The sequence below is a fragment of the Lipotes vexillifer genome, unplaced genomic scaffold (genome assembly GCF_000442215.2).
Source record: "Lipotes vexillifer unplaced genomic scaffold, Lipotes_vexillifer_v1.1 scaffold989, whole genome shotgun sequence".
Classification (NCBI taxonomy): Eukaryota; Metazoa; Chordata; class Mammalia; order Artiodactyla; family Lipotidae; genus Lipotes; species Lipotes vexillifer.
This window is the reverse complement of record NW_006796817.1, coordinates 297,626-321,730: the sequence shown is the minus strand read 5'-3', so window position 1 is coordinate 321,730 and position 24,105 is coordinate 297,626. Positions and strand designations below refer to the sequence as shown.

Below are 24,105 nucleotides of genomic sequence, written 5' to 3'. Positions count from 1 at the left end.
AAATACAAACTGGACTTCCGTGGTGGCACAGTGGTTAAGAATCCACCTGCCAACACAGGGAACGAGGGTTCAAGCCCTGGTCCGGGAAGATCCCACATGCCACAGAGCAACTAAGCCCGTGCACCACAACTACTAAGCCTGTGCTCTAGAGCCCACGAGCCACAACTACTGAAGCCCACATGCCTAGAGCCTGTGCTCCGCAACAAGAGAAGCCACCGCAATGAGAAGCCCGTGCACCGCAACAAAGAGTAGTAGCCCCCACTCGCTGCAACTAGAGGAAGCCCGCGCGGAGCAACGAAGATCCAATGCAGCCAAAAATAATCTAAGAAAAAACAAACCTGGGGGGTTGACAAGGATTGAGCACTCATTTTGCCACTAACCTTTACTCTGCTAACTTTTAAAAATTAATTAATTAATTAATTTTGGGCTGTGTTGGGTCTTCGTTTCTGTGCGAGGGCTTTCTCCAGTTGTGGCAAGCGGGGGCCACTCTTGATCGCGGTGCGCGGGCCTATCACTGTCGTGGCCTCCTTTGTTGCGGAGCACAGGCTCCAGACGCGCAGGCTCAGTAGTTGTGGCTCACGGGCCTAGTTGCTCCGCAGCATGTGGGATCTTCCCAGACCAGAGCTCGAACCCGTGTCCCCAGCATCGGCAGGCGGACTCTCAACCACTGCGCCACCAGGGAAGCTGATACTCTGCTAACTTTTAAGGCTGTGCAATTTTCAAGGCAAATTAAATCCCTATGTGCCCAACTCATTTTGCACCAAACTCATCAAAATGTGGCTTTCAAAGCCCCTTTGAAGTCTTAAGACTAGACACATGGTCAAGGGCCCACTTGTTTACAAATGCACTGGAAACAAAGGGAAACGTTAATAAAATGTTTCCTTCTTGGCAGCACTGCTGATGAGTGCTTCACTGCGTTGCAGAGGGAAACTGGATGAGGAAGAGGAGGGCGTCTGGGCTTGGAAGGGGCCAGGCCTCCTCTGGCTTGGGGATCTCTGCAGGGCAGCTGGCAGCTGCTGTCTGCCTAATCTCCATCAGCCACCAGAAGGGCGATCGTCCAGCCAACCCTTGGTACGAAAGGGGCAAAGTCAGCCAGTGAAAGTCAGAAAGGGCCTGGCACCGCTGGTCCAGGGTCAAGTTTCAGTTTTCAATGTGTCTGCACAAACAACAGCCGGTTCCCATAGCAGGAAGTCCAGGTGCAGATAACAGTTGCCCTGTGGTTCTAGCCACTGACCAGTAAAGAGATGCACAAATTTCACTCTGAGACGTCTTTGACGTAACTGTCGGGGGACCACCAGGTGCAGCCCCAGGTGCTAACAAGCGGCCCGTGGAGGAGGCACATCACCCGGCAGGGTTTGATCTTACAGAGCAGTGGCCAACACTCTCACAGCTCCCAGTGGGATTTCATCTGACCCTCACAACCACCCCAAGTGGGGCACATTCTGAGAGGTGAAGCAAACTCCTCAAGGCCACACAGCCAGTGAGCACCCGAGCCAGGACTTAAGCCCTAGACTACCTGATGCCAAAGTCCAGCTGTTAACTTACAAATGCGGTCTCCCCAGAAACCACCTGGCTTCAAGCTGGGCCCCTATTTTCTTCTTTGGGAAAACTCAGCCGACTGTTGCCTGTCCAGACCCACTGGGCAGAGCCTGCATTCCCCAAAGCCCACGGGCCTCCTGGGGTCCAGGACCAGACATTCATGGTGCAGGCCCTCAGATAAGGGTGCTCCCTTCAGAAGGACGGGAAGGAGGAACCCCCTTTTCCCCAACCCTCCTCCCACCTCTCAGAGGGACACAAATTGCCATCCTTGATCAACAGCCAGGTGTCAGGAAGAAACACACAGAAAGATCTAGAGTCTTCCTTCCCTGCCTTTCCGTCCACCGCTCACCCCCAATACAAGGCTGGGGGTCCAGAACAGACTTCCCATCATCATGGCAACTGCCAGAGGCTTGCCTGGGGGGGCGGCTCCTGGGTCCCCTTCCTTTTGTACTCCTGTTCTCATGGTGGGATAAGCAGGGAGGTACAGCTGCCACTCTGGGGACAAAAAGGCAGGGGGCCCAGGGTCTGACCCAAGTGAGCTTTGGGACTGCAAACATGTCAATGCAGCACCTGAGTTAGTGTCATCACCATAAAATCATGTCACAGCACTGCTGTAGGGCAAGAGGAGGCAAGGGCTAAGTGTGCCCTAAGCACGCAGCAAGAAGCTTCCCAAACAGAAAGGAGGAACAGAGGCAGAGAGGATGGAGGGAAGGCGGCACCACCAATTCCAAGGGCGATGGGATGACAGGTGATAATGCTTCCCTATTTCAAGGGTTTCCCAGGTCATCAGGAAAAAGACTCTCTCTCTTACGTTTTTTTTTAAACCATAGCCTTCCCCTCACTGGGTTTCATATCTGGGACTCTTAACCAGGGCAAACCCTAGCAAACCTCTCCGGGAGGCTGTGTTGGTGCCAGGACGCCTCACTCTGATAAATTCACACTGGGGCCTGCAAAGAAACAGAACGTACCCCCGCAAAAAAGAGGCGAGGCTCCCTGTTAAGACAAGTTGCTTAGCCTGCATTCTTTCGGCCAGGGTTTGGGAGAGCCGGTCAGAGACGCAAACCATTTACCAAAGGACACCATCCAAGAACACCTGGGGAGCTTATGGAGCAAACGCTGTATTTAATAAGTTATAAGATACAATTTACAGTTGGCATTTGGTTCCAGTTTTGCTTCCACATCCCGGTTTACGAAGCCTGTGGTCCTTTCACATCAGGCTTCGGGCCACTCCAGTTCCTAACAGGTGGGCTTTGCCAACACTCACCCTCAGCTGCTGCACCTCGGGGAGGGTCACCCACCTCACGCTGTCCCATCCATGGACACACTCGAGATGACAGTGGCCACCTCCTCAGGACGAAACAGCAAATCTGAAAGGGCTGCCGGCCCAGACCACACTACACATCTGGGCCCTGCGGTCAGGCAGTCCCCGAGTGCTTTCACTTTATTCCAAAGCAGGTCTGCAGGAAGGCATGCAAAATGCCTTATACCCCCCATTTTCGGAAGTTTGCACCTGCTTACTATTGCTTTCCAAAGAGCCTCAGGTGACACGTGGTCAGGGCCAAATACGCTTTCATTATTTCTGCAAGTGGTAAAGGACCACCAATGAGCTGCTGTCCTTCCCTCCCCTGTCATTCCCTGACTTTCAGGCCAAAGGTTGGCAGGAGTTTCCTTCTATAATTATCTTCCAGAAAAAGTTCACACTGGGGCTGCCTGGGGGTGAGTGTGGAGTGTTATGTCACGTGACAGGCCTCTGCTAACACTTGGACCCACCTAGGGTGTCTCTGGACATGCTGGTAAGACTCATCAAACAGACAAATGGCTGGAGCGTATGTTAACAACAGGGCTAGTGTTGGTTAAAAAAAAGGGGGGATCTTTGGCAAGTGGGGGGGCTGCTTGCCACTGCAGAATTTCCTCAGACCCAGCGACTGAAACGGACTTTGAAAACAAAAGCAAAGACATGGCTGTCAAGATGGTCACATGCAATGACTCTGCAGGGAAATAAGTAGCAGGATGAGGGGAGAGGCACCAAGAAGCCATTTCGGCCAGTCTGTCACCTCGGACACTCTGCCCTTTGAGAGATGGGGGCGGGGTGGCAGTAGTGTTAAAACTGGTGTCACCCAATGGCCTTTTCTTACGTGACAGGGTCATCTTTTCTAAACGACAACATAAACTAGGCGTCCCCATTTTCCCTGTCCTTCCTCCCAGTCTTGTTTTGCAAACTAACTAGCCAATTTCATGTCTTAAAAATATCAGCCTTGTCTGTTCTTGTTCTGTCTGCAGGGGGTGATCTGTGCCAAAATAGGTCCAGTTTGCTGGACCAGCTTGGAGTCAAGTTTAGGACTTCTTTCTGAAGGTACTTAAAAAAACATGGCAATGTTTTGGGGATGGGGTTTCAGACCCACAAACGGGCTGGAGGACTTTGTATAAAACGAGTTACAAACAAGCAACAAAAGCAACCACCACAACGCCTCCCAGGACTTGATGAGAACTGTTTTAAGGCACCGTGACATGGAACGGGCTGCCAGGGATGTGCTCCTCTCCCCACTTCACAGCCAGAACGTAATCCCCCTTCTCCTTGACGATGTATGTCACACTGTATTGTTGGTTGCCCACATGCTTCATGGAGACCTCTTCACAGGGGGTGGTGGGCCCATGGACCCCGATCAGCAGCATGTTGGAACCTGGGAGGCAGAGGAAGGTGGTTACTCCATGAAGATGCATCCCAGAAGGCAGAGGAAGAGAGGGGGATATGGGAGCCAAAGGAAAGATACCAGTTACTGCCTGTTAAGTTTCTCTGATGATGCTGGGGACCTCTGAGAGGTGGGAGAGTGCAGCAATTACGAGCAGGACTCTTATGGGTTCAAATCTCTGCCCTGCCACTTCCTGGGCGGGTGACCTTGGATATGGAACTTCACCTCTCTCTGCCTTAGCTTCCCCATCTGTAAACAGGGGATGACACTAGCACCTACCTCATGGGCTTCTTGTGAGGTTTAGAGGAGTTATTGTATGTGAAGCCCTCAGCACACAGTAAAGGCTATGTAAGTGTTGGCTACTCTGATCTCATTTATTCTCATGAGAACCTTCAGGAAGGTCCTATGACTATTCCCATTTTAGAGCAGAGGAAACTGACTTTTAGAAAGAGATTTAGTAACTTTCCCATGGTCACTTGGCTAATAAGCTTTGGAAATTAAGGAAGGAAGGAAGAAAGGGAGGGAGGGAGAGAGGAAGGGAGAAATAAGTAAGTGGTGAAGCCAGGTTTCCAGCCCAGATGTGCTAGATGCCAGAACCCAGGCAACTAACATTGACACCCAAATAAATACCCAAGTTCAAATTGCAATTACAGCAATTAGTGACAGAGGAGGGGCCAGGTTACCGATACAATGCAATGAGGATAACGCAACCTTTCCTATGTACCTTGAGGTCATTTGAAAAAAATCAAGAGGCAAATCATTTAAAAATATTAAGTGCAGAACAGGGCAATGAACACGGTTACTTGCAAATGTCTGGGTGGGTGGGCACTGCAGACCAGAGCAGGAAAGACCAAAGTACACAGAACAGAGGGTGTCGCCCCATGCCCTCCATTCCCTGAGCAGGGCCAGGCTGCCTACCGGCTTTGCTGCAGTCCACCAGGAAGGAGCTCTTCTGGCCCACAAATGCCTTCGAGAGCCCCGCCCCCTTGGAGGTCACCTTGCTGGCATCCGAGGATGCCTTGGGGATGGCGCTATAGCAGGTCTCCGTGGAGGACCTGGTCACTGACTCCACCAGGATGGATGAGGTCTCGTTGGCCGAGCCGGGGCTGACCAGACGCTGGCCTAGGACATGGAAGGGAGAGAAGCAGGCATGACTGGCCAGACAAGGCAAGTACCCCATGCAGAAGCCCCAGAAGAGCCCCGGCTCCCCAGCACCTGGATCCAAAAGCCACCACACCCCTACCTCACACCCCCAACACCTGGATCTAAATGCCACAACTTTTCCACCTCACCCCCCATAATGTCTACTATGGGGTTCTGGAGTCCTGCCCCACACAACTAAGATCTGGCTTTCTGGGTATATGGGAGAGTCTGGCCTTGGCTGACTTGACCTGGAAGTCCTTCCAGGTCATAAGCACGTGCCTCCAGGAATATAACCACGTGCCACCCTATGGAATGGATATCTTTCCATTTATATAAAATACTCTATGTATAAGCAGTGTAAACATGTGGGAGGACATTGACAAAATACCAAAAATGATTCCGCATATTTTTTTTGCGGGGTGGTGTGGTAGAGCTTGTGGGATCCTAGGTCCTTGACCAGGGACTGAAATTGTGCCCTCGGCTGTGAAAGCGCTGAGTCCTAACCACTGGACTTCCAAGGAGTTCCCCTCTCGGCATATTAGAAGATGATTTTTCTATCTGAATTTTTTATTTACTTAATTTTAATTAAGTTTTCTGCAATGAACCTATGCTACTTATATGACAGTGAACCAAGCAGAAAGAGACACGTGGAAGGAATTCACCACAATATTTATGGTGGTTACCTTGGGTGGTGGGCTGTAAAGTGGATTTTACTGTTTGGTATTTTTTCCAGTGTTCTGGAGGAGGCACATTTTTATAAATTTAATAAAAACTTTTGATTATTTTAAAAGTGAAGGTTAGAAATGAGGGGATTTTTCAGGCCCTGACCTAAACAAATACGTAAGATCTCAAATATGTAAACATTCCTTCTTTTCTGTTTGAGACAGAAAACCACCTAATGTGCTTTCTCAACTTCTACACCCCTACTCTGCCTGCTTGTTTTGCAAGTTTTCGAACATGCAGTCACTCTGACATGTCCTACCATTTCTTTACATTCAAGATTCAAAGCAGATTCAACATCTCTAAAATCACCCAGTTTCTACTATCAAATAGCTCTGCTGATAATCTGACAAGATCACCTCCACAGGGGGAAGAATAACTTTAAAGGTGTTTGTGGTTGTTACCTGTCACCTTGGCCTTGAACGGGCTGCCGACGATGTGGTTGGGCCCGCCATATTTGACGCCAATTAGGTAGCTTCCAGGAGCCATGGGGGTGTACATGACTTTGTACCCTTCGGGGGTTTCCTGGCAATCCATTTTAACCTTGGACGGGCCTTCAATGGTGACGGACAATGTCCCTGGCCCTGCTCGGGTGGTGTTGATGAAAAATTCAGACTGGATACCTAGGAGAAAGGAAGCAGGAATAAAGATCACGTGGAAGGTTTGGAGGGATGGGGTGGGTGTGCTTTGGGGAGGGTTCTGGGGGCGCTGAAGCAGTGGCGGGGCACACGGAGGTTTCCTCTCAGAGGGGTCACCTTGGTGGCACGGGAACCCACCAATACTAGCTCTGAGCTGCTGGCACAGAGAACCTCAGGCCCTGGGGGATGGTAACCCCTTTCCAAGTCCCAGGCAGGAGTGTGGCCAACATTCTGTCCACAAGCACGCACCGCCTTGTTTTCTCCTCTCGGCATGAGCCGTGGCTGAGGGCGAGAAGCCTGAGTTGTCACTGAGAGCCTGAAATGCTGCTTCCGCCCCCAAGGGCCAGCTCTGCCCCCAAGGGTGGGGAAATCGTGGGCCCCTCTGACCTTTCCTTTCTCCTCTGGTTGGACTTGCAGAAGCCCAGGCAGCCCAGCGCTGCCTCCTTCCTCCTCAGGCTCCTAGCCCCAGACGCCACACTGAAGACTGGGGTAGCCGTTAGGATCTGCCAGCCCTGCCACTTTGCCTTGAATACCAGAAACAAGAACAGGACCAGAACAGCAGCTCCTGCTAATACCACTGGCACCACTCTGGCTCCAGATCCTGTGCCCATCATTTTACATGCCCAGTGATTTGTCTTTAACAAACGACACTGAGGCTCAGGGAGGTTCAACCACATGCCAATCAGAGCTACAGGAGAAAGGGGCAGAGCTGGTACTGAAGCAAGTCTGAGGGGGTTCAGACCCCAGGCCAGTCTCCTGGCCTCTGGATGGGCAGCGGGGCTGCCTCAGATGCCCTAACTGCAGCTCCAGGACATCCTACTTTTTGCCTGCCTGGTCCATGAGGGCCTCCTGCACAGACATCCTCCCTCGTGATAGAAGGAAAGCTGGGCCAAAAGACAGTGCCAACCAATGACCACTATGGCGTTCCTGCCTGAGCCCAAGGCCCTGAAAAAGGCCGCACTCCCCCAGGCCCCTTTCTAGTTCAGAAGGGGAAGAGGCGGTCAGTCACCAGCAGCACACCTGCTACAGTGCCCTCTACGGGGCATCCCCGGCATAGCATTCTGTGGGGCTGGGCTTCTTCTAGAGCCCTGGATGCGCCCCAGCTGGGAACTATTTTGGTTTAATTATAGCTTGGAGGCCGAGAAAGAATTACTGTTCTGGTTATCAATAAGACAAAGGAGCTGCTATCATGCAACCCAGCTGTTTCTGGAAAAGCTCCCGAGGCTCCTGTCCCAGCACCACCCCCTCACCCTGCCTCCACAACTGTCTCAACCTTGTCTCTATACTGTGCAGCCCAGGAGCCCTTCACTCAGCTGCTGCCCTGCTGAAGCAAGGGCGTTGGGGGAAAGGGAGGGGGTATTCAAACAAGGGACAGTGTTTCCAGGAGGCAGCTGCAAGTGACAGCAAGGAAAGATACTTTTAAAGTGAAGATGAAAAGACCTGGCTGTAGTGGAAGGGACAGGATTGCTCCATTCCTATGAAACATCAGTTCATCCTGATTGTGAGGGTCCAGAAAGGAAGATCAGGTGGGAAAAGAGAAATAAGGAATTACAGGGCAAGAGCAACCTATCAGGTGGGCTCCTTTATTATTCCCATTTTACAGGAACAAAGTGGAGGCTCAGTGAGGTCAAATAACTCACCCTAAGACACACAGCTGGGGAATGGCTGAACTGGGGTTTAAACATAAGGTCTGTCTAACCTGGAGCTAATGCACTTGCCTGAGAGCAGATGGGAGAAAGAAAATCCACATGCAGGAGTCCCTCTCATCACCACCTCCAGCCAGAATCAGTACCCCAGACATCTCTGGGCATGGCGGTGTTCCCCTGTACCCCCGTGTATATACAGATGAGTTCCTGTTTGTTTAATGCATGTTTAATGAAGCCCTACTCCATCTTCAAGGTGGGTGAGGGGTAACGGGAGGGAAGGAGGCTCTCCCCTTACACCTCGTGCACACTGGGGTTCCTGGAGCATTTCATCAGGAAAATGGCTCTTCCAGCCAGAGAGTCTGGAACTCCCTGGTCTAACTCCTGACCTTCTCAGTCCCTCTGCAGCAGACAGTCTCACCCCAAATTCTCCACATTCCCCTGCTCTAAAACCTGCAGAATTGACCATTTAAAGCTTGAGCCAAGAGATACAGCCAGCCCACCCATAAAAACACAGGGAAGCTTGCTTTGTTCCGAAGGTCAGGATGCAGGCCCTCCAGCAGCCGGGCAGAGACACCTTTTCATTCCACACACACTGCAGCTGTGTAATCCTGGGATGGGTATTTGGGAAAAGGCCTGGGAGCGGGAGGGCTAGAAAAACAAGACGCCTTCCCCTTGACAAAAGCAATATTTACACAGGATTTGAAACAGGCTTGTTCTGTACCTCTCCCTCCTGGCTGGAAGTCTCCCTGCAAGACCAGCTCCTTCCCTCAGCAGCATCCAGTGCTGGCAAAGCACAGCCTGAAACCTGAGCTCCTGAGAAGGCTTGTGAACAGCCAACAGGAAGCATGAGAGGCCCTGGGCACAGCAGGTGTGACCCAGCAGGGGGATGGGTGGCCGCTGGCAGCAGAGGAGACCTCAGTGGCTGTTGCGGGGCCTGGACCAGGGCCTGCTGGGGCTCCAAGTGCCCGGAGGACCCCACCTGGGCTTCAAGGGTGGATGGCTTGTCAGGAGCCAAATGCCTGCACTACTGCCTGGGAACCGTCCAGGGCAGCTGGGAAGATAGGTGTCCTTGTGTAGGACACCCCACAAAGCAGGCCAGGAGTGTAGCCACTGCCTCGGGGCGAGCCAGCCATTTAGGGAGGCAGCAAAACTCAGGGGTTAAGTGAGCAGGTCTTGAGGTTGTGAACCTGGACTGGTTCTGGCTCTGCCCCCTCCAAGCTAAGTAAGCTTGGGGAGTGACTCAACCTTTCTGAGTTCTCACTTTGCTCATCTGTAAAATGGACATTGCCTAGGGTGAAACAATACGGTGCCTTTTACAAAGGGCAAGCTGCTGGCCCAGAGTTCAGTGTGGAGCCAGACAGGATGGGCCTGGGGAGATGAGAAGTACTCATGCAGATGCTGTGGGAGGTTTTGCTGAGGCCACTGCTTTGGCCAAAGTCGCAGGGTGGCACACCAGCCGGTCAGTCACTCCTGCACCCGGGCAGGGCCCCTCGTCCCCTTACGACACTCGCTCCACAGGGCTGGATGCCAGGAAACCACGGCCACTCATCCCCTTGCCTGTGGGTCTGCTCTGTCCCACTCACCACGTGGGGTAGGGTGGAGACTAATAGCAAAATGTGCACACACAAGGAACTCAAGAATCCTTCCTAAGAGGCCCCAAAGCAACACTCAGACACAAACCGCGTCCCAGTGAGTCCACGCCTGCAAAGAAACGTAAGTGGACAAGCTCCCCACCCTGGCACCTTCCGTAACAGTGACACACTGGACACCCCTGATGCCCACCTCTACATTCACGGTATGGACACTAACCACAGCCATTACAAGGCAGGCAGATCTGTAGGTTTTGACGTGGAAAGTTCCTTAAGATGTCAAGTGACAAAAGCAAGTTGTACTGAAATACAAATAGCACTAAGACTATTTCTATAAAATAAAAGTAAAACTCCATGTCTACCTTTTTAACAACCAACTAGCTAAGCAACCAAGTGACCAAGAATGAAGACCAACAAAGAGACGATTGGAAGGTCCTCCCCTGATCTGTTAAGCCGTGTTTCCTCCTGGACCCAGAGGGAGGGAGGGAGGGAGGGAGGGAGGGAACTTTACATACTTCCTCACTGCCAGTATTTTTCACAATCAAGCGTGTTCCATCTGTGGCAAAGACTGAAAAAGAATTTGACTGTTTTAGTCTTTTCTCCTCCCCCGTTAGGATTAGAATTAAAAGGAGCCAGGCTGTGACAGGTCTTACTGCCGACTGAATGTGTTTCTAGGAGGCCAGGGTCCACTAAAGGAGCTGGTGGGTAGGGGACCTCCCCAGAGGCCCGTTACATGCATCATGAACTCTGTGCAGGCAAAGGAACCCTCAAAACAAAAGATGCTGTGTTGTATTCCCTATCAGTGTCCCGGTCCTAAAAGAATCTGGCAAAGGAAGACGGCGGCAGCACAACAAACAGTAATGAGCTGTGAGAACGCAGCCATCAAGCCCTCACTCTGGATTTACCGCAGGTCAAGCGAGAGCCTCCCAAGGGTGCATTACTGAAGTTTCCCTGGGGAGAGAGTATGGCAGGCTTGCCAGGGGCTTGAAGAGTTCCACCTGCTCTTCCCCGGGGACAACTCCGTTAAAGACAAGAGGCAGAGGCAGTGTGTTACCTGTGGTGCCCCCCTCGAGCCCTGAGCCGTAGGCGGACACCAGGGCAGGGTTCCCCGCTTGTCCGGGTTCCCCGACTCGTACTTTGAAGGGACTTCCAACCACGTGGCTCCCGTTGAACTTGACGTCGATCGTGTGGACACCATTCTCGTGGGGGATGAAGCGAACAGCATACTTATCTGGGAGAGTGAACAAAGGCACAGGGTAAAAGTGGGCCCGTGGACCCGACTAAGGTGGGTGGGGACAAAGGACAGGAGCCCAACCTGAGAGGGCCGATCTTACATCACTAATAAGAAATGGCCCTACTGCAAGCCTGGCACCCAATATGTTGGTGATCAAAACCAGATGGGCCTATTTGTCTGTACCTAGGCGGCCCTTTGGGAAATGCGTCCAAATCTCAAATTCTGTGTTTAATCCTCTGTGGCTTTGGCCTCAGAAAAACACTTCCTTTATGAAAAGCTCACTTCTGGCGCAGTTTCTCTGCTTGGCCAGGGGAAAAAATGGTTCCAACTGAGACTAATGCTCCTTAATTAAGCTCCAAGCTAGCAACTGCCCCACAGGGCAATGGCCAGGTTTCTCACTGTGTGTTTGGCTCACAGCATGTGGTAAGATGATCTATAAACTGAAATAGGCACCTAGAATATCCTTCCACCATGCACCACTTGACCACCCCTTCCTCCTTGAAGTGCTCCCAGCTGGGATGCAGAGTCTGTTCTCCAGTCAGTCTCTCAGCCTCTCCCTGGCTCCTTGTACCCTCCATCCCCTTCAGAACTTTTGTTGCTCAAAGCTCCACCCAAATCCTCTTCTCTCCTCTGGACTCTCTCCATATGGAGCTGCCACCCATATCCTTCAACACTGCACGTCCCCCATCAGTCCCCAGCTGGTACCCACCCCTCCTCTCTGAAAGCCAATGTGCTACAGGGAAAAGTGATTCCCCCCCCACCATGTCCACGTCTGGTCTTTGATTGGGTCAAATTAATGTGGGATAGCAGGGGGAGAAATCCCTCTTTCCCCAAGCCTAAGTCAATTAGCACATGGCATTTAGCCACGCAGGAAGGGACTCAGGAACAGGCATGTGTGTTCAGTGAGATAGGAGGGGAGGTTCGCTGGAGACTTCTGCAAAAGGAGCATCTAAGACTTCTGGAGAAAGAATCTTGAGGAGAGAATGTCTCTCTTGATTGGTGTCGTGTGCTGCTGCAGCCACCTTACCACCAAGAGGAAGGCCACTTTCAGAATGAGGTCCACAAATCAGAAGAAAGAGCAGAGATGTTTGGGGCCTTGGAGAATATAGCTGAATGGCTGAATTAAATTGGTCCTGAAACCCATCTTAGAACTTGAACTTTCCACTTACGTGACTTAACAGACGCCCTTGTAATGGACCACGTGTGTAATGGACCCCCTTTATTATGTGAATTGGCTGGAGATGGGTGTTCTGTAATTTGTCACCAACAGCATCCTAACTGTGTCAGGCTGGTGGTCTCAGACACTGCTAGGGCTTCAAATACTGCCTGGGACTGAGGATACCATATCTCACTTGGTGGCTAAATTCCAATGCAGTAGAGATCTATTAAATGTTCCCACTTGGATATCTCAGGGACACTTAAAAACCTCTCAAAAAATAAAGTATTAAACTCTGTAAGGCAGTGACCAGCCCTTGCTCACCCATGGCTGCTGTCCTGAGCTTTGTTAACTGCATCATCATTTTTCTACCCCATCACCAAGCTACATGTAACCTTTCTGAATTCACTTTCATTCCCTATGGCCAACTGGTCACCAAATGTTATAGTTCTCTGACCTCAAGTCCTTCCTCTGCATTTCTAACACTGCTGATTAATACTGTTTTCTCAAACGGACCACTCTGCGAGCGTCGGCTTACCACCTTGCCTTTCAGATGTACCAACACGTTCACTATAATGTGGTCAGACTTAAACCATTATCTGACCAGATATGGGTTTAAAGCCCACACATTTGTTCCTTCTGAGGCTCCCCACTGCCCTTTCTTTTTCTGCCCAGTGGGAGGAAGATGTCTAAATGCCAACCCAGGTCCCAGGTGTCTACCCTCACTGCACGCAGAGCAGGGTACACAGCAAACGCCCAATGAGGGCAGTGGTCACAGGGCTCTTCCTCATGTATCAGGGCCCATATTCAATGTTACCTCCTCCGAGAAGTCCTTCTGAGCTTGTCAAAGCAGAAACCCTTTTCCTCTCCTGCTCTGACCATCCTTACCATTTGGTTCTCAATTCTGCTGTGCTGTTGGTGATCAGCTGGGGTCCTCACCTGTGCACTGCACCTTTCTGGCTCACACTCTTTAGGTCCTCACTAGACTCTGTGCTCCTCTCTGAAGGCAGGAATCATGACTTCCTCAGCCTTACCTTCCTGTCAAGTCTTTGACAATAAATATTCACTAGAAAAATGGTCTCGTTCAAGTTGATTGACATCACAGAATTCCATACACCAAGGCAGCGAGCAAGAAAGTCTCATGCTATTAAGTCCTACTGGGGACCCAGATTCTCTCTTTCCTTTTTTTAGCCGCACGGTTAGCGGGATGTTAGTTCCCCAACCAGGGATTGAACCCGGGCACTCAGCAGTGAAAGTGCAGAGTCCCTGGACCGCCAGGGAATTCCCCAGATTCTCTTTTCTTAATTTACAGCAATCAACCTTTCCCTCAGAGTAAAGAGAGGTCAGAGTGTACTTATTCATTTCATAAGGTAAACAATAAAGATCTGTGATATTTTATTAAAATATGAGAGAACATCACAATGAATGTCATGTGAAAGAAATCTGAAAAACAACTGAAAATAAAGAAGTATTTGTTTAAAAAAAAAAAAAAAGCCTGCCCCTGGCAAATGTTTATACCCTAATTTATAAACAGTGTCTGGCAACAGCAAAGGGAATCCGAAGGCCTTGCAGAGGCTGATGACCCCTCCGTCAGGACACATGTTTGCAGAAACATTGCTGGTGCGGGCGCTGGTGCTTACCTGGCTCCAGCTCAGACACGTGGCATTCCTCCACGGCTCCAGAGGGGCTGTGCACCTTTGCATCGATCTTGCCTTTTGCCCCATTCAACCTTATGGCAAAGGAGACTGGCTGGTTAACTTTTAATCCTGATTCCTGAGAATTGAATACATGAGATGCGTTACAGCCCTCGGCGTTCTTGCTCAACAGCATACACCGACCCAACCCAGGATTCCAGCGGGGGGACGGTTCTCATGCAAATAGGCCTGGAATATGTTTTTCTATATAACACCTGGCAACAAAAGAGCAGGTTGAGTAATTCCACGTTTCTAGCGTTAAATATAAGAAAGCAGAGACACACATCTGCATGGTCTTGTATCTAAACCATCTTGATTCAGAGATGGTTCCTAGGTTTGGAGACTTAAGACATCCTGGCCAGCAGGATTACAGTTTCAGCATCCCAAACAAGAGCTGTACAGGCCAGAAAACCCAGTATCTTCCAGATCTGCCCCCCTCCCTCATAAAAGAAGAAAGAAAGAAAGAAAAAAAAGACTTCCTCTCCCCACCGCCTTTTTAGGAGAGGGCTGGCAGCTGATAAAACCCTGCACTCACTAACATGAACAAAGGCTTTGTATCTCAAGGGTGGAGATGGAGAGAACTTTTAATAAACTTGTTAAGGGCCACACATGATTTTTCTTTCATGCAGTACTGTACAGTGGTTATAAACCAGCAGAACCTGGATTTACTGCCATTTCCTAGCTACATAACTAACCTGTTGAACCTGTTTGAGTCTCAGTTTCCTCCTCTGTAAAAACAGGCGTAATAACCAAATCTACCTCAGAGAGCTGCTGTGAGGATTAAACGAAGTTATGCATTCAAGGCACTCAGCACAGGGCCTGGTCCATACATAGGAAAGTTTAAAAATGTCAGCTCCTATTAACATGCATTTAAAAGTTGTTAGTCCCCCCCAAAAAGCCATGGGAGAAGTGTAGCTTTTGCTCTTGAGTAGATCAATTTCACTCTCCATGCTTTGTCTTGGAAATTACATCCTCTGCTGGGAGAGGGGGATTAGAAGTTCAGATGCTTAAGATATTTTAAGATTGGCCAATCCTGAATAGCAAAATTTTACAAGCCAGCAGTTTTGATGTAAACATGGTTGGACAGCTACTCAGATGATAACCCTAAAGCAGCAGGGCTCACACTTAATGTGCAACCGAGGGTCTTGTTTCTGAAATGCAGATTCTGATTCAGTGGGTCTGAAACGGACCCTGGGACTCCATGTTTCTAAGAAGTTCCCAGGGGATGCTGAGGCTGCTGGTCCAAGGATCACATCTTAGCAGCAAGGCGCTATAAGCAGTGCTGCCTCGTTCAGTAGTCACTAGCCACATGTGGTTATATACAGTTAAATTTAAATCAATTAAAATTAAAATCTCAGTTCCAGACTTCCCTGGTGGTCCAGTGGTTAAGAATCCGCCTGCCAATGCAGGGGACATGGGTTCGAGCCCTGGTCCAGGAAGATCCCACATGCTGAAGCAACTAAGCCCGTGAGCCACAACTACTGAGGCCCAGGCGCCTAGAGCCCGTGCTCTGCAACAAGAGAAGCCACTGCAATGAGAAGCCCGCTCACCGCAATGAAGAGTAGCCCCCCACTCGCGGCAACTAGCGCAGCAACGAAGACACAACACAGCCATAAATTAAAACAAACAAAAAAACTCAGTCCCTCAGTTACACTAGCCACATTTCAAGTGCTCAAGAGCCACATGTGGCTCATGGCTACCATACTGCACATCGGAGATGTGGGACATTCCCACTGTTGCAGGACATTCTACTAGACTGAGCTGCACTAGAGGTTACAGATGACTAAGGACTGAACACAAAATTAAGGAGTCATTGATCGCCAGACCACCCCCATGCCACACCCTCCCCTACAGAATGCCAGCCGACTCCAATTTTCTAAAAAGTCTCAAAAGCAAGACAAAACAATACATGCCTCTCTTTCCTAACCAGCACCAGATGTTGCCGTGCAGCCTTGCCAGTAAATCTCCAGTAAATAATTTACATATCACTTGGCATCAAGTGACATGGTAAGAACAGGGGACAAAGTTGACACACAGGTCCCTCCTATTGTAGCAGCTGGTTACAAAAGCTTGATGGACATACCAGCCTGATGCATACTTGTTTAAATATTTTATGACCAAACTGTTATAAGGGGACTCTATGGAAGTTTCTTGGAGCTGATTTCTCCACATCAGTTCCTTTTGGACAGAAGCGTTTACGTTACCTGAATTCACTTGCCACTAAATCCTCAAGAGGGAGATAAACGCCTCACAAGATCCAAAAGAAATCTTCCAGATGTGTGAAGGCAGCTCTTTGCCTTCAACAAATGCCAGCTTTATCTCCCTCCGTAGGTTTTAGTTAAGTTGGCCACAGAAGGAACTTCTGTTAAGAAGCCTTTAAATGAAACACAAGAAAAACATCTGCACCACAGTGACCAGTCAGTATCCTTGGTACTCTCCAGATGAGGCCGCTTCAATCTGTAGACCGTGACCTGGGGTCTGTTTGGGTTCCCAAATGTTTGAGACAACTAGCAGTACCAGTCCCCCTCAGGGGAAAGTTAGACACTCAAATGTAAACCAAGTACATGGAACCAATCTGAGATATGAGGTTGAGTTTTCATCAATCCAATATTTTCAAGAACTGGGGGGCAGCTGAAGGCTATTTAGAAACCCCTCTACCCAGAAATCACATTCTGGGATTTCGGTGTTATTCCACAGCCAAACTGCTACATCTGATTCAGTGTCCTAAGACCCAAGGGCATCCCCAATACTTCTTAGTTTGGCTGAAGGCTCTAATGCAACCCTGAATTAAGCGCCCTGTTTAAGCCAGGGTGAAAAGTTGCATCTCCTGCCATTCTAAGAGGCTGGGCTATGTAACCACCTGCCACGATGCCAGGGTTGGGATTAAGGTGGCTGCTGTTAAGAACATGGTTCTGGAACCACCGAGACCTCACTCTGCCTCATTCTAGCTGGTGCCCATAGCTGGATCCTCTCTGCATCTCAGTTGTTCTATCTTTAAATGGGGGGGGGTGGGGGTCATCAAGAAAAGCTACTCACCAGACTGTGGCAAGGATTTAGGGAAGTGTCACTGATACAGTTCTTAACACAGTGCCTTGCACGCTTACTATAAATAAATCAGCATCATAAAATAAATCACAATTGACTTTCTTGAGGAAAAGGAAGCCAATAATAGCAAGCTGAACATCACTGGACTGTTAGTTTTGTGTTTGTTTTGTTTTGAAACCCCTCCTTATCCCTTAACCAATTATTAACAGGCCTTCTTTGTTTCTCTGGAATGAATATTTAGAAAACAAACTCGTCTGCAAATGTTGAGGAGTTCTGCTGACCGTGGCTGCTTTCTGCTCGCCCCAACGGTCCCATGTCCTAAATGTGACTCTGCCGTAGGAAAGCTCCCCTAAGCCTGGCAGCATCCGTGGTCAAAATGTGCTGGGGGCCCTGGCACAGTCGGAGATTGAAGGGGCCTTGGGAGTCCAGGGCCTCACTGGCTGGGCTGTGGCCAAGGAGATGGATGTTTCCTTGTGTCTCACCTGAAGGCTCAGAACAGTGAGGCGGCGAGCATCGTCGGAGGGCGCGATCACCGGCACCAGGTACGGACTTTCTGGGATGTGCTCATCATTGAACTTGATAGACACCTCGTAGTTACCTGTGGGGACAGGGAAGACCCATCATGTCAGAGATTCTGGGAAGGTGGTTCCAGAGTGGCCTCTTGTTTCTCTAGCTAGGGCCAAAGTGCCTTCCGAGAGACCCTGGCCCACTCCATGGCTGTGGCTGATTGGGTCAGAGAGGGTCACCTGGCTCACACCAGGCCAACGTGATTTTCTTAGTTGAAAAGGGCAGGGATTCTTTTTTTTTTTTTTTTTTTAATCTTAGATATTCTGTTTAATAATTTCAAAGAGCATTGAAGCACTGAAGTTTTTGTTCTGTGTTTTGCCAGTGTATGTGTGAATCCCCACGGGGTTTTTTTTTTTTTTTTTTTTTTAATCTTAGATATTCTGTTTAATAATTTCAAAGAGCATTGAAGCACTGAAGTTTTTGTTCTGTGTTTTGCCAGTGTATGTGTGAATCCCCACACTAATCATGCATCAACATCTGGTGTGTATTCCCAATTTCTCTCCAAAGGAGAGGCTTATGACAGAGCATTTTATTAAAAATTATATACTTAAGAATAAGAAGGGCTTCATGTAACTAGGATCCCATTACTGATCCTGAACTATGAAGTGTAAGACATAAACTTTGAGAACAGGGGTAGAAGCAGAGTGATAACTAGGAAAGAAAATCTAGTCAAGGAAGAAGGGCAGGGATCCTTAACCTGGGCCCACAGGGTCCCTGCACAAAGGGTCTGTGTACAGTACTCAGGAGATCCATCAAACTCGAATGGGGAAAACGTACATCTTTATTTTTACTAACCTCTAAGTGAAATTTAGCATTTCCCTCCTTTAGAAAAGTTGACAAGAAACCACAGCACATTAAGACTTGTGATTTTGTCAACAAAAACAATCACGTTCCAGCTTTATATATATCTTGACATATCATTTACACTCACTGACACTTAGAAATTAAGGTAGTTAATAGACCATCACCAAAACGTATGATTTAACTTATTAATGAAAATGTGTATACGTTGCTATGTTGCATATTTGTTCCTTTAAAAAGATTTTGATAACAATATTTTATTAAAATTGATTTCTTTTATAATCTGAAGTATTTTATTTCATGTGTTTAAAAATATTTCCTGAGAAGGTCCCCATGGGCCTCACCAGATGCCAAAAGGATTCACGGCACACCAAAGGTTAAGAACCCCTGATCGAGGGAGCTCAGATGCTGAGGCCACTCTTCTGGGGCAGCCACACCAGCCACTGGCCACGGGTGGGCAGAGAGAGGCTGGTCAGTGGGAAGAATGAAACAGTTGAACAACAGCATAAAGCAGTGAGGCCAGGAGACAAGGAGAACAAGAATTCCTACCCCTTTGAGGCGTGGCTGGATATCCTGCAACTGGATTTCTAGGACACATTCCCATGGGCCCATACAGATAAATTCCTCTTCTACTGGAGCTAGCCTGATGAGTTTCTGTTCCTTACAACCCAAGAATCCCCAAACAAGGAAAACGTCCTCCATTGGCCCCCGAGGACCTACCAGGCTCTTGGGCAATATAAGACACACCACATGATCCGTTTTTATGGTCATCAAACGTAATCTCGGCCTTACTGGGGCCCTCAACAGCGATGGAGAGGCCCCCGGCACCTGCCTCCCGGGTCCAGATGCTGAATTCAGCTGAGACAAAGAAACACCTGGTCACTGACTGAGCCCGGTATAGGCCCCTCTTCTGGCTCAAACATGGGGTGCTGGGCTCTGTTTGTTGCCAGCCCTTTCCTCTTTCTCCCATCCCAAGCAGAACCCAAGCAAGGGCATTGCCGATGTTTGCTAAGCACCATCCATGACTACACTAAGTTCATGGGCGATCAGACGTCTTTGGAATACATGCAAACCAAGTCACAACAAGATGAGAATGTTCAGTTTCATCCCCACAGACTTTCCCACTCAGCAACCACCACTGCAAGGGACCTTCACAATCAGTTTGATAGAATTCTAGCATGTTCCAAAGAACATTAGCCTGCAAGATGCTCTGGAAACGGTTTTATGACCCTGATCCTCTCTTAGAGACTCACAACACACACCCATAAATTACAGGCTCCGAGAAGTCATTCAGTAAGATGCCTGTTTAGCTTTGGGTAAGCAATTCCCAAATGTCTTTAGCCACGGAAGCCTTGTTTTAAAGAATGCCCCTTCACACCATCCATCGGTAACACACAAGGTCTCCCTTTCAGAACAGGGTGAAGAGTGCAGGATGCTCACTCCGCCAGGCTGAACTCAATCTTCTCAAGTAAAAAGCCTGCCCAGAACGCTCACCTGGGACTCCTGCTTCTCCTCGCTCCAGGCCAGGGCCTCCTGCCCGGACCTTCTGGGCGCCCCCCTCACCCAGAGGCCCAACAGTGAACTGGAAGGGGCTGCCGGTGACGTGCTGGCCGCGGTACTTGACGCTGACGGTGTGAACCCCCATCTCCTGGGGCACAAACCGGACACAGTGCGAGTTCTTTCCCACAGGCACAATCTCTGCCTCGGTCACGCGGCCTGAGGGGCTGGTGACATGGGCCGACATGTCACTGCTATCGATTTCTGAAAGGGGGCAGGGAGAGAAAGAGGAGGGTCAGGGCGAGGGCCTGAGGGGGAACAGGACATGCAGGGCAAGCAGCAGAGGGCAAAGCGAGTGTAGGCCAGGGGTGTGGGGTGCTCAGGCTTCCTCCCATCCTGGCTGGATGCCCACCCTTCTGTCTCCCTCAAATCCCTGGGTGGTCATGGCCAGCATGGAGAGTGCAGGGCCCTTCCAGCCACCCAGTGCAGAGAATATTCTGGGGGAACTGACACGTCTTGCCTCGCCGAGCACTTTGACAGCCTTCCTGGCTGGAGCTGAGTTAATTCCACACAGCAGTTTCAAACCAGAGCTTGAGCTGACAGTTACAGCATGTAAATAACAACAACAATGATGGCTCAGATGTTTCTAAGCAAATGTGACGTGGGGCCATCAGTCATGCTTACAGGGGCTCTTTTCCATAGGTAAGGACAGAAAACACAAGAGCCCTCATCCCCCATTGTCAAGAAGCCTTGGCATTTCTTTCAGGCAACAAGACAAAATGCGTTTAGAGGAAAAGGTGAACCCAGGTTGGTCCCAGTGGCAAAGGGGAAACCACGCGTGAGCAAAGCTTTGAGCAAACTGAAAACAAGAGGCCACACTTCCAGAAACATGATGCCTCGGGTCCCCAACACCAGGAAGCAGACACGTCTGCTCCACCCAAGGTGCTCTGCCATGCCAGCGACCATGCCTGCACTGACGAGGTGGAGACAGGCGCACCGCATGCTGGGTGACCAAGTAACGCCATCACCTACAGCAGCACGAAACCGCACCCTCCAGCCCTACAGGATCTGGGCAGCAGCTCATGACTCTGAGCCCTGAGGACAGAGAAAGTAAGGAGGTTGAGGGGAGGGTCACCCCACATGGCCTGGGTCATCCTCCCTTCTAAATGACAAGAGAGGGTATTTTAGGTAATGATGGGAAAAGTTAGTCTCAGCCAGAGTCATCTAGTACCACTGAAAAGAGTAAGAAGGAGTCAAGAGCTAGACAAGACTTGAGGGAAAGGGTGACTGACCACATCACACAAAGATAAGAGACAAATAGGCAAAGGGAACAGGAGAGAGAATTCCCCAAATGAGAAATGTGAAGCAAACGAAAACACAGTCCACTCGCCTAGTGACCAGAGAAATGCAACTGAAAACTGGATGCCATTATCTTTCCATCAGATTGATTAAAGTGAGAACCAAAGACAGTGGCCAGTGCTGGTGGGGAAACAGAGAAGCAGGCATCAGTTCGTTTTCTGGAGGACAGGCTGCCAAGGCATAGCAGCATCTGAAACGTATTGGCCCAGCAATCCCACTCCCGGGCATCCATCCGAAGTGATGACAGATGTCACAGAGCACTGATTAAGGGGGTCAAGGGATGAAGATGAGCATACATGAAATGAGAAAACCCAATGAGGACATGCACCTAGATGTGAATTGGAATCTTATGCAGTCATGAAAAGGATGATGGGGAAGTATACTTTGGTGTGGAAAGATGCCCACAATACAGTGAGTGAGAAGTGCACCAGAGGGATTTGAGACCGAGCCCGTGTGTCTAGGAGGCTGGAGGCATCCAGGCTGCAGCTCTGGGCCTGAAACATGAACCACAATCTCCCTGGACGGTGGGATATGAGGTTAGACTTACTTCCCCTGTTTTTGAGCACCTGAACTTTTTATGATCACAATCAACACAGTGCATTTTAAGTGATTCTTAGTCTGGATGCTACAGTAATGAGGTTTTTACCAACAGTGTGTCTAGAAAGGAAGAACCCATCAGGTAATGCTGAGAAGGCAGAGCAAGAGATATACCACACGTCAGGAAAGACAGGAGATGCAGTGTGGACCTTCCTCTGGAAGCTAGAAGCTCATCACAACATGAGCTTCATCTGAAGACGATTTAGATTTTCTGTCTTCATAGAACCTGCAACTCCATAGCACATGCCAGAGGAGCCTCAAGCCTTCACTTACACAGTCACTTCTTAATAGAAAGAACCTGGGCCACACTTCAGACAGATGATGGCTGTGTTGGGCAAAGGGCTAGATGTGGTCCACCCACCCAGCCTTGCTTCGCAGGCCTCACTCCAATTTTAGGAATGAAAGATACGAACGGGAATTAGAAGGATGTCACTGGGCTGACACCTCCTTCCAGATATAAGCATTAGCAGGGCCAGTTCTCTCACTATTAGTCTAGTCGACAGACAGTAAGTGAAAGTCTTAAAGCTTATCTATTTTTCCCCCATGTGATACGATAAAGCTATTTTCATCTGGAAGAAGGAAAAGTAAATCTATTTACTTTTCCTGGATGGGCCTCTGTGAAAATAAGTATTAAAATTATTAATGAACACATTAAAAAAAAATTAAATTCAAATTCAAAAGCAGTCCCCCCCAGCAGACTCAGATGGTACATTCTGGGCCAAGCCCAGACTTGGTTTCCAGCGGTGTCCACTGCCCTGACCCACGAGCCTCTCGTGCTCACCTGGGATCTTGAGGTTCAGGTCACAGATGCTCCCAACAGTGGCCACAGATGGGGCTCGGCTGGTACGGGTAATGCTCTCCTTGACTCTTCCCTCTCCGCTGATCTTCACGGTAAAGGGGCTCCCTGCAAAAGCCGAGCAGGCCCCTGAGAGCAGCCCAGAGGCCATGCGTGGCATTTACAGAAAACCCAAGCACGGGACAGGGAGAGCAGATGGGGCCACACGTACCAGGCACGTGCTCGTCGGCGAATTTGGTGGAGACGATGTAAACCCCAGGCACGGTGGGGAAGTAGGAGACCTTGCAAGTGCCGTCCTCCAGGTCCTCTGTCTGGATGTCCACTTTGCTGGGGCCTTCCACCGCCAAGGAGATGCCGCCATAACCTGCAACACAGTAGCCCGTGGCTATGACAGCAGCTCATCAGGAAGGGGGAGCCTGATGAATGCAGAAAGGACCTCCACCCCTGGAAATGCTCCAGACAGCAGAAAGACAGTAACGGTGGCCCCCGTTGGACAGCACTGGGCAGAGGAGTCAGTTAAACGCTCTGAGAAATCCTGGAGTGAAATACCCTGGCTGAAGGTGGCCTTGACCACACTCTCTTCTCAAGGGTATCCACTAATATCCCACCGACCACCTGTCCTGCAGAACCCGCTGCGGGGGACACTTTGCCCACCTGCTTCTAGGAATGGCACGTGCTGTCTGGGGGTTTATTACCAGCTGCAGGCCTGAGAATTTGACATTTTTAACTGCTCCTAGCTGCCTCGGATGCCCAGCCAGGGAACCACTAAGACAGCAGATCTAAAGCTTTAATAACCTGAGGAATCAACAGAGAACATAAGCCCACCAGGACCACAAATTCTCCAGCTCCTCTCGCCTGGGACTTTATCCAGAAGTCGCCAATGCAAGCCCATCACTCAAAAAAGGCAGAAGATGAAGACTCCGGGATGCAGAGTAGCTTGGAGTGGCCCAACCTAATTCGGACCATCTCTAAGAGGAAACAGGAAGAAACTCCTCATTTCCACGAAAGCAATGCTCAGCTGAACATGACTTTGACCCGCTGGCCCAACATTCTTAGTTTGAGATGAGTCAAGGAGACCCTGGGGAGCTGAGACAATGGTGGGAATATTGATACTGAAACAGATCTGCGAGTTGTTGTGGCTCTGGGTTCAAATGCCAGAAGCAGATGGGGTTGCTAACCCTGAGAGGCTCAACTTTTTCATCTAGAAAACAAAGATAATACCTACTTTGCCACTGCTCTTGGGGCTTAAATGATAATCATGTAAAAGGTTCTATTGCTTGAAGGATGCTCACAAAGAAAAGAAAGTTGGCAGGATAAAAAGATGGAGTAATGTGAGCAGTAAGAAGCCAGCTCCAAAGCTCTGGGCCTTTTCCCCTGGGACCACCCCCCCCCCC

The 24,105-nt window shown here is 49.6% G+C and overlaps 1 protein-coding gene across 4 annotated transcripts in view; it reads right to left on the bottom strand.

Annotated features, from left to right (window-relative positions):
* Positions 1–2,529: 2,529 nt before the first annotated feature.
* The window catches only part of FLNB (filamin B), a 141,800-nt gene continuing 120,224 nt past the window's right edge, over positions 2,530–24,105 (bottom strand). For 3 of the 4 annotated variants that reach the window (XM_007469008.1, XM_007469009.1, XM_007469010.1), the window contains 10 exons: positions 22,923–23,075; positions 22,697–22,819; positions 19,957–20,223; positions 19,183–19,320; positions 17,577–17,692; positions 13,996–14,128; positions 11,020–11,196; positions 6,497–6,715; positions 5,148–5,351; positions 4,010–4,220 (listed from right to left, as the gene is read on the bottom strand). In XM_007469008.1, the coding sequence (XP_007469070.1) occupies positions 4,033–4,220; positions 5,148–5,351; positions 6,497–6,715; positions 11,020–11,196; positions 13,996–14,128; positions 17,577–17,692; positions 19,183–19,320; positions 19,957–20,223; positions 22,697–22,819; positions 22,923–23,075 (1,718 nt within the window). In that variant the 3' untranslated portion in view covers positions 4,010–4,032. Of the gene's footprint in view, positions 4,221–5,147; positions 5,352–6,496; positions 6,716–11,019; positions 11,197–13,995; positions 14,129–17,576; positions 17,693–19,182; positions 19,321–19,956; positions 20,224–22,696; positions 22,820–22,922; positions 23,076–24,105 lie in introns of all 4 variants that reach the window. The other variant, XM_007469007.1, reaches the window with a different exon arrangement.